This window comes from Mytilus galloprovincialis, chromosome 4, assembly GCF_965363235.1.
Source record: "Mytilus galloprovincialis chromosome 4, xbMytGall1.hap1.1, whole genome shotgun sequence".
Taxonomy (NCBI): domain Eukaryota; kingdom Metazoa; phylum Mollusca; class Bivalvia; order Mytilida; family Mytilidae; genus Mytilus; species Mytilus galloprovincialis.
This window is the reverse complement of record NC_134841.1, coordinates 26,781,596-26,795,029: the sequence shown is the minus strand read 5'-3', so window position 1 is coordinate 26,795,029 and position 13,434 is coordinate 26,781,596. Positions and strand designations below refer to the sequence as shown.

General features: G+C 32.7%; 1 protein-coding gene across 3 annotated transcripts in view; it reads right to left on the bottom strand.

The window, feature by feature from the left end:
• Window positions 1-13,434, bottom strand: part of LOC143071729 (coiled-coil domain-containing protein 171-like) — a 38,464-nt gene that overhangs the window by 12,723 nt on the left and 12,307 nt on the right. For all 3 annotated transcript variants that reach the window (XM_076246237.1, XM_076246235.1, XM_076246236.1), the window contains exons 11-22: window positions 13,238-13,398; window positions 11,700-11,838; window positions 11,139-11,244; window positions 10,612-10,718; window positions 10,047-10,136; window positions 8,719-8,880; window positions 7,621-7,827; window positions 6,943-7,131; window positions 4,713-5,235; window positions 3,095-3,238; window positions 793-1,007; window positions 184-363 (exon numbers count right to left, since the gene is read on the bottom strand). In XM_076246237.1, the coding sequence (XP_076102352.1) occupies window positions 184-363; window positions 793-1,007; window positions 3,095-3,238; window positions 4,713-5,235; window positions 6,943-7,131; window positions 7,621-7,827; window positions 8,719-8,880; window positions 10,047-10,136; window positions 10,612-10,718; window positions 11,139-11,244; window positions 11,700-11,838; window positions 13,238-13,398 (2,223 nt within the window). The remainder of the gene's footprint in view (window positions 1-183; window positions 364-792; window positions 1,008-3,094; window positions 3,239-4,712; window positions 5,236-6,942; window positions 7,132-7,620; window positions 7,828-8,718; window positions 8,881-10,046; window positions 10,137-10,611; window positions 10,719-11,138; window positions 11,245-11,699; window positions 11,839-13,237; window positions 13,399-13,434) is intronic.

Genomic DNA, 13,434 nt, shown 5'->3' with positions numbered 1-13,434 from the left:
CAGAAGTTCTCTTTATGCTTATCAGGAACTTGTATAAAATAAACTTCCAACATTTAAACAAGTACTAGTGTTAACAGACAAAATAATAAATTGAATTTTACTAATGAAAAAGCTGTGAAAAGAGTACTGGCCAATAATTTCCTGATACTTAGTAAACTTAAACTTTTTCACACATGTAAATACCTTGTCTTTTAGAGTATTAAGTTCATCTTGTAGTTGTTCTACTTCCCCTCTATCAGGCCCAATCTCACTTTCTTCTTTCAGTTTGTCCATTTCACTCATTAAGTTCCTTCTCTCCACCTCCACTGTGTGTAGTCTCTGTGTAAAATCTAAAATGTGATTCTGTAAAGCACCTAGTAATTCCTGAAAGTAGATAATAATTACTTATATTGAAAGTACTTTAGTAAGCAAGCTTAATTTATCCACAACCCAACACAATATGGGATATTTACAAGTATCCCTCTCCTAAAAAAATAGGCATCTGTGTATAATATAATGGTTATTTAATTCCTTTAAGGTTTTATCAGTATAAACTTTATCCAGTTTTGACAGAATGAACATCACCATAATCAATCATGTGATTTATACTTTGATAATTTTCTTCTTTTTCTGTATCATGTACAGTAATTGCATTTGTCAATTCAATTTATTAAAATTGTCTGCCCTTGAAAATTAACATTATAAATGCATTAATAAAGTTTTGAACTTACAGTCCTCTATCAAGAGGACTTAAAAACATTTTATCAAATATATCTCTAAAATAATCAAGTGAAAATGATAAACAAAGCTTACTTGTAATGATACCAAATGTTGTTTCTGTTCTAGAGTCTGACTATTACATGTCCTAGTTAGTGCTCGACCCATCTGTCTGACCAGAGAATTCCTTTCTCTGAATGCCATTTGTGGCTGACCAGGTACACCCTCAAAGTATTTGGATATTTTATCTACTAATTTTGTAAAACAATTCTTGGCTGCATTTACAACTGCTCGAGATTCTGTTTGAGAAGCTAAAATAGAAAAAAAGATGCAATCTTAAGATATTTTAAATATAAATTATAAACAGTAATGTAATAAAAACTAGAGGCTCTAAAGAGCCTGTGTCGCTCACCTTGGTCTATGTGACTATTAAACAAAGGAAGCAGATGGATTCATGACAAAATTGTATTTTGGTGATGGTGATGTGTTTGTACATCTTACTTTACTGAACATCCTTGCAGCTTACAATTATCTCTATCTATAATGAACTTGGCCCAGTAGTTTCAGTGGAAAATTTTAGTAAAAATTTACAAATTTTATAAAAATTGTTGAAAATTGACTATAAAGGACAATAACTCCTTAGAGGGTCAATTGACCATTTCGGTCATATTGACTTATTTGTTAATCTTACTTTGCTGAACATTATTGCTGTTTACAGTTTATCTCTATCTATAATAATATTCAAGATAATAACCAAAAACGGCAAAATTTCCTTAAAATTACCAATTCAGGGGCAGGAACCCAACAACGGGTTGTCCGATTTATCTGAAAATTTCAGGGCAGATAGATTTTGACCTGATAAACAATTTAACCCCCGTGTCAGATTTGCTCTAAAGGCTTTGGTTTTTGAGTTATAAGCCAAAACCTGCATTTTACCCCTATGTTCTATTTTTAGCCATGGTGGCCATCTTGGTTGGATGGCCGGGTCACCAGACACATTTTTTAAACTAAATACCCCAAAGATAATTGTGGCCAAGTTTGGATAAATTTAACCCAGTAGTTTCAGAGGAGAAGATTTTTGTAAAAGATTACTAAGATTTACGAAAAATGGTTAAAAATTGACTATAAAGGGCAATAACTCCTATATGGGTCAACTGACCATTTCAGTCATGTTGACTTATTTGTAGATCTTACTTTGCTGAACATTAATGCTGTTTACAGTTTATCTCTATCTATAATAATATTCAAGATAATAACCATATAACGGCAAAATTTCCTTAAAATTGCCAATTCAGGGGCAGCAACCCAACAACAGGTTGTCAGATTCATCTGAAAATTTCAGGGTAAATAGATCTTGACCTGATAAACAATTTTACCCCGTGTCAGATTTGCTCTAAATGCTTTGGTTTTTAAGTTATAAGCCAAAAACTGCATTTTACCCCTATGTTCTATTTTTAGCCGTGGCGGCCATCTTGGTTGGTTGGCCGTGTCACCGGACACATTTTTTAAACTAGATACCCCAAAGATAATTGTGGCCAAGTTTGGATAAATTTGGCCTAGTAGTTTCAGAGGAGAAGATTTTTGTAAAAGATTACTAAGATTTACGAAAAATGGTTAAAAATTGACTATAAAGGGCAATAACTCCTATATGGGTCAACTGACCATTTCAGTCATGTTGACTTATTTGTAGATCTTACTTTGCTGAACATTATTGCTGTTTACAGTTTATCTCTATCTATAATAATATTCAAGATAATAACCATATAACGGCAAAATTTCCTTAAAATTGCCAATTCAGGGGCAGCAACCCAACAACCGGTTGTCCGATTCGTCTGAAAATTTCAGGGCAGATAGATCTTATCTTAATAAACAATTTAACCCTGTCAGATTTGCTCTAAATGCTTCGGTTTCAGAGTTATAAGCCAAAAACTGCATTTGACCCCTATGTTCTATTTTTAGCCATGGCGGCCATCTTGGTTGGTTGGCCGGGTAACCGAACACATTTTTTAGGCTAGATACCCCAATGATGATTGCTGCCAAGTTTGGTTAAATTTGGCCCAGTTGTTTCAGAGGAGAAGATTTTTGTAAAAGTTAACGACGACGGACGACGGACGAGGTGAGCTAAAAATTAGTAGAAGATGTAGTACAATTGCAATATGAGACAACTCTCCACAAAAGACTATGTGTCCATACTAAAAGACATTAATTAACCAACTAATCCTGAGAAACCATGACAATCAAGATTTTTTCCATTACTGGCAACAAAAAATTCTAAAGTATAATACCCTTTTGCCACTAAGCAAATGTTGTATAGGCTAGTTGGAGTTCCTTTTGGGTTATTCAAGACTTCCACTAAAGAGTGTTTTTGGTTTAGAAACCCATTGTAACATTAAAATACCTTTATCTTTGTCCTTGACATGGTCTATGACCTCCAGGAAGTCAGAAGTTGATGTCAGAATTGTGTTCAGTAACTCTGGATTAGAAAACCATTGAAGCATGACTTCTGGTGACTGCTGTTCATGATCAAAGTCTTCTCTAGCACCTAAAATCACAGAAAGAACTTGAAATGTACCATCTTAAAACAAATCATGTTTTGACAGCTTTGAATATCATAAATAAATGAAGAATATGATGCCCCTGCTTGCATATCATGTTATAAAAAGGACATAACTCAAGAACTATAAAAATGAACCTACCCAAATTTGTACTTGATCTGAGTTTTGTGGTAAGAAGCATTGTGCATAAGTTTCATAACATTTGGTTGAGGCACACATAAGTTAGAGAATGGAAACCAATTTTGGAACGTAAAGACAGACATATGATCACATATGTACAGAGGGACAAGGGTAAAATTGACTGGTAGGGGCATAAAAACTAAGACTCAGCAAAAAGTGTTCATCCATCAAAATCATAACAACTATATCAGAAATAGTAATGATATGTCTCTTTAGTTATGAGGTTAATCTACAATAAATAAATTTTCAACTGTTAAAAAAAATAACAAGAGGCTGTCACAACGACAGCAAACCGGATTTATTAACATTTATTTGTGTCCTGGCAATATCACAAGAACCATTACTGATGAATGGTGAAAGTGAAAATCGTCAATATCAAATTTGACCTCCATTTTGTCATCAGTATCAATATTAAAATTTGAAAAGCTTAGATTGAATGGTTCATGAGTAAATGCAACAACCTGAATGGAAACGCCATTTTACAATCTTTCAAGAACCATAACTCCTGAACGGTAAAAGTCAAAATCGTCATTATTGAACTTGACCTCTATTTTGTCATCAGTAACAACATATTAAAATTTCAAAAGCTTTGGTTGAATGGTTCATGAGAAAATGCACGGACACGACGGGAAAAACCATTTTTCAATCTTTCAAGAACCATAACTCCTGAACGGTAAAAGTCAAAATCGTCATTATTGAACTTGACCTCCATTTTGTCATCAGTAACAGCATATTAAAATTTCGGAAGCTTTGGTAGAACAGTTCATGCATAAATGCACGGACACGACTGGAAACTCCATTTTTCAATCTTTCAAGAACCATAACTCCTGAACGGTAAAAGTCAAATTCGTCATTATTGAACTTGACCTCCATTCTTTCATTAGTAACAACATATTAAAATTTGGGAAGCTTTGGTAGAACAGTTCATGCGTAAATGCACGGACAACTCCTTTTTTCAATCTTTCAAGAACCATAACTCCTGAACGGTAAAAGTCAAAATCGCCATTATTGAACTTGACCTTCGTATAGTTGTCAGTAATAACATATTAAAATTTTAAAAGCTTTGGTTGAACGGTTCATGAGTTAATGCACGGACAACATTTGATTACCGCCCGCCCACCCGCCCGCCCGCTGTACATCCCCAAATCAATAACCGACATTTTTGTCACAAAAATCCGGTTAAAAATGGATTTCATTTTATATCTATGTGTAATCTCATTGATTATTATGTGTAATCTCATTGATTATTAAAGAATAAATACAAGTAAAAATATAACTAACCTGAGATTGAAATGGCTGGTGGTTTAACACCTCCTGTACACACAACTAAACCATTCTGTGGTGAAACACCAGTATCATATGTCACAAACATTCTAGAACAGCTATTTCTTAAACATCGCAGTCTATTAGCTGCTATCACTGTTACAACACCCACCCTGAACAATAATAATGGTTGTCTACGAGAATTCACGGGTTTGGATTTCTCAGTTATTGACCCTTCCTTCACTACTTTCATTTCCTCTCCTAACGTAGCCACTAACAGTTCTATCCTATCTCTACAGAACTCCCAGTTAGTTAACTGATCCTCTAATATCTTTCTCTGTAATGACAACTGACTGTTTCTGGAGCATAATGGAAAGAAAGCCCCTGATAACAAACTGACAGCTGCTAACAATGCTGTGTTATGTTTACGTGACTCTGTCAACTGTTGACGGAGGTCTACAACTTCCCCTTCTAGACCTTGTTTTACACTTCCTGTCATTCTGATCTTCTCCCACGCCTGATCGGCCATTGCCTGACTTTTCTGAAACAATAAAAGTTCTTGTTCAAAAGTTGAAAATTCTACTATAGTTATTGAAACAATATAAAATATTCAATATGTAATAAAACTCTTCATATTAATAGTTTTTATAACCAAAATCGCTCAACAGAAGTAGTTGATTGAGGTTCATTTACCTTACTAAGTTTTGCCAGAAGAACTTTTATTTAACATCAATCAGTTTCTAAACTAGAACTGTCTGCAGAGCAGGACAACACCCTTGCTTCCCGTTTTTGTTTGCCATACACTATATCTATTTTCTCGAATATATTACTACAGTAATGATAGCTATATAGGCATGTTAATATGCATTTCATTTCTTAAGTTTCCTGAACACATGATACAGCATATATAAGAGTTGCATCCATAGAGTACATACTGAATAGTACAAAAGAACATTGAAGAGCTAAACAGAATAACTTTAAGATTACTTATCAGAACAGGATTTCATAATATTATGTGCATTTTAGTGTAAGAATCTCTCAATGTATAAAGTTTTTCAGACAAAGCATGAAGAAGGATTGTTTCCACAAAGTGTATACAAAAATTCAATGTGCTAAAGAGCATGACTTTGTGATTTGTCAGCTCTAATATGCCCAAATTATATATATATATGTATTACATGTATTAATGTTAAGATCTCTCAGGGTATTAAATTTCATGAACATCTGATGAAACCTGTAGGAGGGTGTGCATACACAAAAAAACATATTGAATAGTATCAAAAAAGGTTTTAAATGCAAGGGACATAACTCTGGGATTTTTAGACAGATCAAGGTGCCCTTCTTATATATATTTTTGCAAATAAGCATCTTATAAAAGATTAATGAACATTTAATGAAGCATTGTAGGATTGGTGTAAACAAAGTGCATACTAAAAACAAAAACAAAAACTATGTATAAAGGGGATAATTATTGGATCTGTCGGCACACAGGACTGTCTAGAATATAAATATGAACAAAGTTACATGAACATATTTGATGTATCATGTAAGGGGACTCTTATAAATAAAGATTATACTAATCAGTATAAAATATTGGTAAACAAAGGAATGGCTTCTTTTATGGTCTGTACAAAGTTACAAAACTGCAGATTAAAGCAGGTCAAAATATTATAGAAAAGGATGGATAGACAAAATGCTTACTCCAGGGGCATGACTTCCATTTGTTTTTGGTTGGCCCTAAAACATTTAGAACCTTACAATTTATAACTTGAAACAATCTAATTACAGCTTTCAAATCCAGTCATCATTACTATGAAGATAAAGCAACTGATTTAAATATGTTATTTCATATTTTAAATGATTCTGACAAAAGGAAACAAAATTTTACAGAAACCATTTGTAAATAACATGTTTTTATAATTATTCACTTCCTCCTTATCAATTTTGAAAGCTAAAGCAACTAATTTCATCCAGGATATACTGTGGATTCATTTATTGTCGTGGGTATCAATTTCTTGCATTGAGGAAAACTTGCATTTCGTCGATATTTGATTTCATGGTTTTGCTATCTCTGCATACAATACCTATAGACAATTTGTAATTCATTTAACATTTGAATTTGTGGTCAACTGTACCCACCAAACCCTCAAAATTGGTATCCAATGAATAATAAAGAATTCAGAGTAAATGTTTAGGAATCAGTTCAAAAATAGGTAAACTGTACAGATTACAGATACTTCCAACAAACCTTAGATCGATTCTGTAATTCATTTAACAACTGTTGATAATGTCCCTCTATTTCTTCTTTTTGTTTCTGCCATGACAGTTCTCTTTCTTTAGTGAGTGATGTGAGTTTGTTTAGCTGATCTTCATATGATTTCTGTATTTCTTCTACAGCACCTTCCTTGGCTCTTAAGGCTTCCTCTAAATGATGTACCTGTGTAATGTAAACAAACACATTACACTCTGACTGGAATGTCAGTTTCTATGTGAATTCAATTTTGGTTGACAATAATATTTTCATGGCAGCAGTTTCAGAGTACAATGTATAAAATCTCTTTGAGGATTTATTTCTTACAATTGTAGATATAAAATTTTCAATCAGTGACATTATCACAGGTATTAACAAAATTCATGGAACATAGATTACCAATCTAATTAATTCAAAGGCACTGTAAATTCAGAAACTATTGTGTGCATTTATTATTGCAATTTTGTCATTTTAAGACTAAAATGCATTGAATGCCATTCTTGAAATATTGAGAAAAAAAATCCTGTTAAATTCATGTAAAAATTTCAAATGCGAGTTTACATTACAAGTATTGCGACCCTGTAGCATTTTTCACAATTATAATAACATCGCAATAATTTCTGAATTTACAGTAATCAGAACAGGCTTATGATGAGGACTGTGTTATCAACAAACCTTTTCTTCAGCTCTTTGATGAGTTGATACTAAAGCAGATACTTGATCATACACCAAACTAGCCAAATCACCCCAGGAGAACTGGTTCAAGCCATGATCTTTGGCAGACACCATGACTCGTCCTGCCAACAGTCTTTGGTACATTCCATGGAGAAAAGCTAACTTTTCTTCATCATTATTCTTCTGCCTTTTCACAAGCTTCATAATCTGTTAAATAAAAAAAAAAAGATATACTGGAAAATATAAAATTGTCAGTCTTAGAAAGAATGAAAGCAATATTTCTGCCTTTTTAACCATACAAAAAACAAAAAAAAAGAAATTTTAGCTCAAATTTGTGCATATTCATAGGGAGGACTGCAAAAACTTCTAAATTGCCCTGCTTCAACATCGTTTCACCATTCTTTAAATATAAGTGGTACCTTTCCCAAAGTACATCATTTGCACAAAACAGTCTTTCAAAACTGCTGCTAGTAATAGCTATTTTTCCCTGTCAGAATTTGTTGCTCTTCAAACCAGTCTGATTTAATCCTGCACAATTATCAAGGCCTACCTGCTCACACAATTTATGGGCCATCTTCCCATCTTTCATCTGATTTGACCATTGAAGATATACCTCCCTTCCTATTTTGTTTCTGAATTAACACTGTACAATGATTAAAGACCTACCTCCTCCAACAATTCATGGACCCTCTTTCTATCTTTGGTCTGATTTGATGCTGTAAGAAGACTAAAACCTACCGCTTCTGATAATTCATGGACCCTCTTTCTATCTTTGGTCTGATTTGATGCTGTAAGAAGACTAAAACCTACCGCTTCTGATAATTCATGGACCCTCTTTCTATCTTTGGTCTGATTTGATGCTGTAAGAAGACTAAAACCTACCTCTTCTGATAATTCATGGACCCTCTTTCTATCTTTGGTCTGATTTGATGCTGTAAGAAGACTAAAACCTACCTCTTCTGATAATTCATGGACCCTCTTTCTATCTTTGGTCTGATTTGATGCTGTAAGAAGACTAAAACCTACCTCTTCTGATAATTCATGGACCCTCTTTCTATCTTTGGTCTGATTTGATGCTGTAAGAAGACTAAAACCTACCTCTTCTGATAATTCATGGACTCTCTTTCTATCTTTGGTCTGATTTGATGCTGTACTATGGAGGTCTATCTTCATCTTAGTGAGAGTACTCTCCAGTTCACCATACTCTGATCTGACCCTATTTAACTCCTTGGCTGTCCTGGTGTAGTTCTTCTGAGCATCCTGTGTAAACAACAAAAATCTTTAATAACCTCAATGCTAATATTAAAGTTCTAATTTTGAAAGTGGTAAATCATGTTTTCCATAAGAGGGACTAGTCAAAAACCTTATACAGAAACAACATCCTGTAACATTAGGATATCTTATGCTCATTAACATACCAGCTAGAAATAAAATTTTTGATTCTTCACCATGTATCATGTGTATAGTGTGAAGTAAAGACATGCAATATAAACTTTTGCATCTTGATTCATAACTTTTAAATTTAGTCATAAATGTCTAGATTTGTTGTGTTTTGTCTATAGTGAAGCTATCAATGAATTACTTGAAAATTAGTATAACTTATAAACAACTACTTACTTTTACTTAAAAAAACCAACAAAAATTTTAGAGTATCAACATTTTCATAATTAGTATAAACTAAAATATACTAACCCATTTATGTAATAATAATAACAAAACTTGTGAATACATAGTATTAAATGTTAAGCACTAAGATATAGAAAAAAAATATTCCATTATTTTAAATGGAAAGCCCTAAGTTATAAAAAAAAAATCCTCACAGGTCACCTGCACCATTACTAAATGTATAAATAGTTCATGGAGCCACTATCAATGAAGTAGCTAAACTATAGTTGGACCATGATAATGTAGAAATGTTTTCACTATAGTATGACCTCTACAGAAGTAAAGACCTTTTCCATTGAAAAATATACCTGTAAACCTTGTTCTTTTGTCCCAATTCTATTCTGTATGTCAACAAATAACTTACAAAATTGAGATATATTTTCTTTGAAGGTTTCTTCCTTTGAAGATGAAAATATGTAAAAAAAAGAACTTTTCATAACTTTTTCTATTCATATTAAACATTTGAGTTATATCAACTTCCAATTCACATGACACAGTAACAGAATGATTAAAACATAAAGAAAATCTGACAAAATACAGAAAAGAAAACCACATAGAAACAAAAGAAACACAAGTATGGGGGTACTTTTCTATATTAAATGATAACCATTTTCATTTTTTCTATCCATACATTGCAAGAAACATGTAACTTTTATATTAAGACTTAAAATCAATTAAAATTAATAGTATCCCTTTTGTAAAAAAAAATGCTAAAAATGTCAAGTACCATATTGCAATAAACAAATAAACTGCAGACTAACCTCTAATGATTTATCTTTGGCCCAGATCATCTCCTTACATTGGTCTACTTCTTTTCCAAGACTTTCACATAGTTTCCTCATTCTGACAAGCTTAATAAAAACATTGAATTCTTATTGTATACGTTTGAAAAAATGTTATGGTTTTATATACTGCCTGGTAAAAAAGCAACTTTATTCTAATCAAATATGAAAATACAATACAATAAAAGTATTTCAATCAAGGACAAGCTATTAAAACTTGAAGTACAGGTACTAATCTTTTTTAAACATCACTTAACTTTTATTTTATTAATGACAGAGATATACAAGGTTCTATTCTTAATGTTAAGATATCCTGTGAAATCATGACTGACTTTGCTTCTCCCATAAGCACTCAGAATTTAGGAGTAAGTGTAAGCAATGTTCTTCAAGTAAGAATAATTGTTTGTGTTACATCTGAGCTACCACTTTAAAAACCGGACACCATATCAGCATCCTGAATATGCATGCAGTACATCACTAAACGAATAATAAATCACTTTATAATTTGTTGAAACAGTATATAGAGACTTAATTACAGACTTACCTCATCACTTGTAGTTTCCAGCCTTCTCTTATACTCTGACAAAGTATGTCTGAGAGACTCCAAAACAGTTGTAGGGGCAGGTAATTTGTCTGATTCTTTCTTCCCTCCTTTAAAAATGTTAGAACATTAAACTAAATTCAATATTACAAGAAATGTGTCTGTATGACACTTAAACCCCTTGCTTTTTAACATTTCCATGTTCAACATTGAGAATCTTGAATCAAAATCCTAAAGTTGCATATATTTTGAAAAGCTTTTCACCATTATGAACATATGTACTATGTTTCAAGCTAAGGTTGATAGGGCATAAAAAGTAAAACTTTCTGTTGCAGAGTATCTATTCCTGAAATGTGTTAAATCAATGATAAAAACAGCCAAAGAAGAATATTCCCCACATATTCAACTGCAATTAATTACTAAAACTTATAATCAATAAAATATCAAACAATAGAAAATACTATTGCCAATAGTTAATGCAGCAATAGCCAATGAATTATAACAATTACTGAGATAACAGAATATTTTACTTGATTTTTTTGGATTTTCGTCAACTTGGAAATTGTGTAGTAGTAATTCTAACTCTCTCATGCTCCCTCCATATGTCTCTTCTAAATATATCTGTCTTTTCTTTGCCTGTTAAAAACAGATTCCAACCATTACAAACAGTCTCTTTACTTTTATAAATTGTTATTTGGATGGAGAGTTGTCTCATTGGCACTCACACCACAACATCCTATATCTATCTCATAAGAAATTATAGCTTTTTCAAATAAATGTTTCAATGAAGCACTTCATATGATGATTCTAATGGAAAAATGTTATTGATAAATCGTAATTTCTTACTATGACATGAACTCTAACACATAGGTAAACCAAAGTATAAGATAGACGTGTAAAGCAGGACAAAGGAAAATCAAGAAACATCTTTCACATTTGTGGAAGTCGTCAAAGTTCACATCATAGGGACTGTTTAAGGTTTAGATGTAGAAAACAATCATATATATGTAGTTATCTATAACAAATTGCAGATAGATTTCACTTCATTAAGTCTATTGATTCATTTTTTCTCCTGGCTCTTAAAGTGTTACCTTATTAAGTTCATCTTTGAGTTCATTAAAATTCTTTTGATGGACTTCTAACTCTTTTGACAAGCTCCCAATCACATTTTTTTTGTTGTCTACTTCATTTGTTAGTTGTTTCTTCACAGATTTATATTCTTTTTCTGTTCTATAAAATAAATATAAGGTGAGTATTAATTTGGATAAGTGAAAATACTCTCCTGGCATCATAATTTACTCTTGTCTATTGGCATTAAAAAGTGCATATATGTAGATATTTAATTTTGTGGGTTTGGCAAAGTCTACATACATTCCTTTAAACAAGAGTGCACACACTGAAATGTCTCGCCTTCTTTACTAATCATTGATATTATGTTGATAGTCCTAAGTATAAAGCGTTATTACAACTGTCACATAAACTTAACATTAAACAAGATAGTTAAACAAAGACCAATGAACCATGAAAATGAGGTCAAGGTCAGATGAACCATGCCAGGCAGACATGTACAGCTAACAATGCTTCCATACAACAAATATAGTTGACCTATTACTTATAGTTTAAGAAAAATAGACCAAAACACAAAAACTTAACACTGTCCAATGAACCGTGCAATTGAGGTCATGGTCAAATAAAACCTGCGGGACTGACATATAGATCATAATATATTTCCATACACCAAATATAGTTGACCTTTGGCATATAATATTAGATAAAAATATCAAAACTTAAAAACTTAACTTTGACCACTGAACCATGAAAATGAGGTCAAGGTCAGATGACATCTGCCCGCTAGACATGTACACCTTACAATCATTCCATACAACAAATATAGTAGACCTATTGCATAAAGTATGAGAAAAACAGACCAAAACACAAAAACTTAACTATAACCACTGAACCATTAAAATGAGGTCAAGGTCAGATGACACCTGCCAGTTGGACATGTACACCTTCCAGTCCTTCCATACACCAAATATACTAGCCCTATTGCTTATAGTATCTGAGATATGGACTTGACCACCAAAACTTAACCTTGTTCACTGATCCATGAAATGAGGTCAAGGTCAAGTGAAAACTGTCTGACGGGAATGAGGACCTTGCAAGGTACGCACATACCAAATATAGTTATCCTATTACTTATAATAAGAGAGAATTCAACGTTACAAAAATTCTGAACTTTTTTTTCAAGTGGTCACTGAACCATGAAAATGAGGTCAAGGACATTGGACATGTGACTGACGGAAACTTCGTAACATGAGGCATCTATATACAAAATATGAAGCATCCAGGTCTTCCACCTTCTAAAATATATAGCTTTTAAGAAGTTAGCTAACACCGCCGCTGCCGCCGCCAGATCACTATCCCTATGTCGAGCTTTCTGCAACAAAAGTTGCAGGCTCGACAAAAACATGTACTTCGTGGAACATTTATATTCATGGCTCCCCTGTACCTATGAATTCTACAAAAATTGCTATCCAACCAATATTAATGAATCACAATAACATAAAATAATATTTTCCTGATGCATTTAATTGTACACCCAAATGTATTTCTTATAAGAACAAACCTTTCAAGTTTAATCCCTAGTTCTTTCCCATTCTTTCTTTCCTCATCATAAGAATGTTCTAATTCTCTAATCTGTTTGGTCAGTCTGTCAATGGCTTTGTTTGCTTCATTATTTGCTGATTTCTCCACATCTAGTGCACCCTCTAAATCTCTCACCCTTAACTACAAAATATTATTATCATATTGTGTTGGTTATAC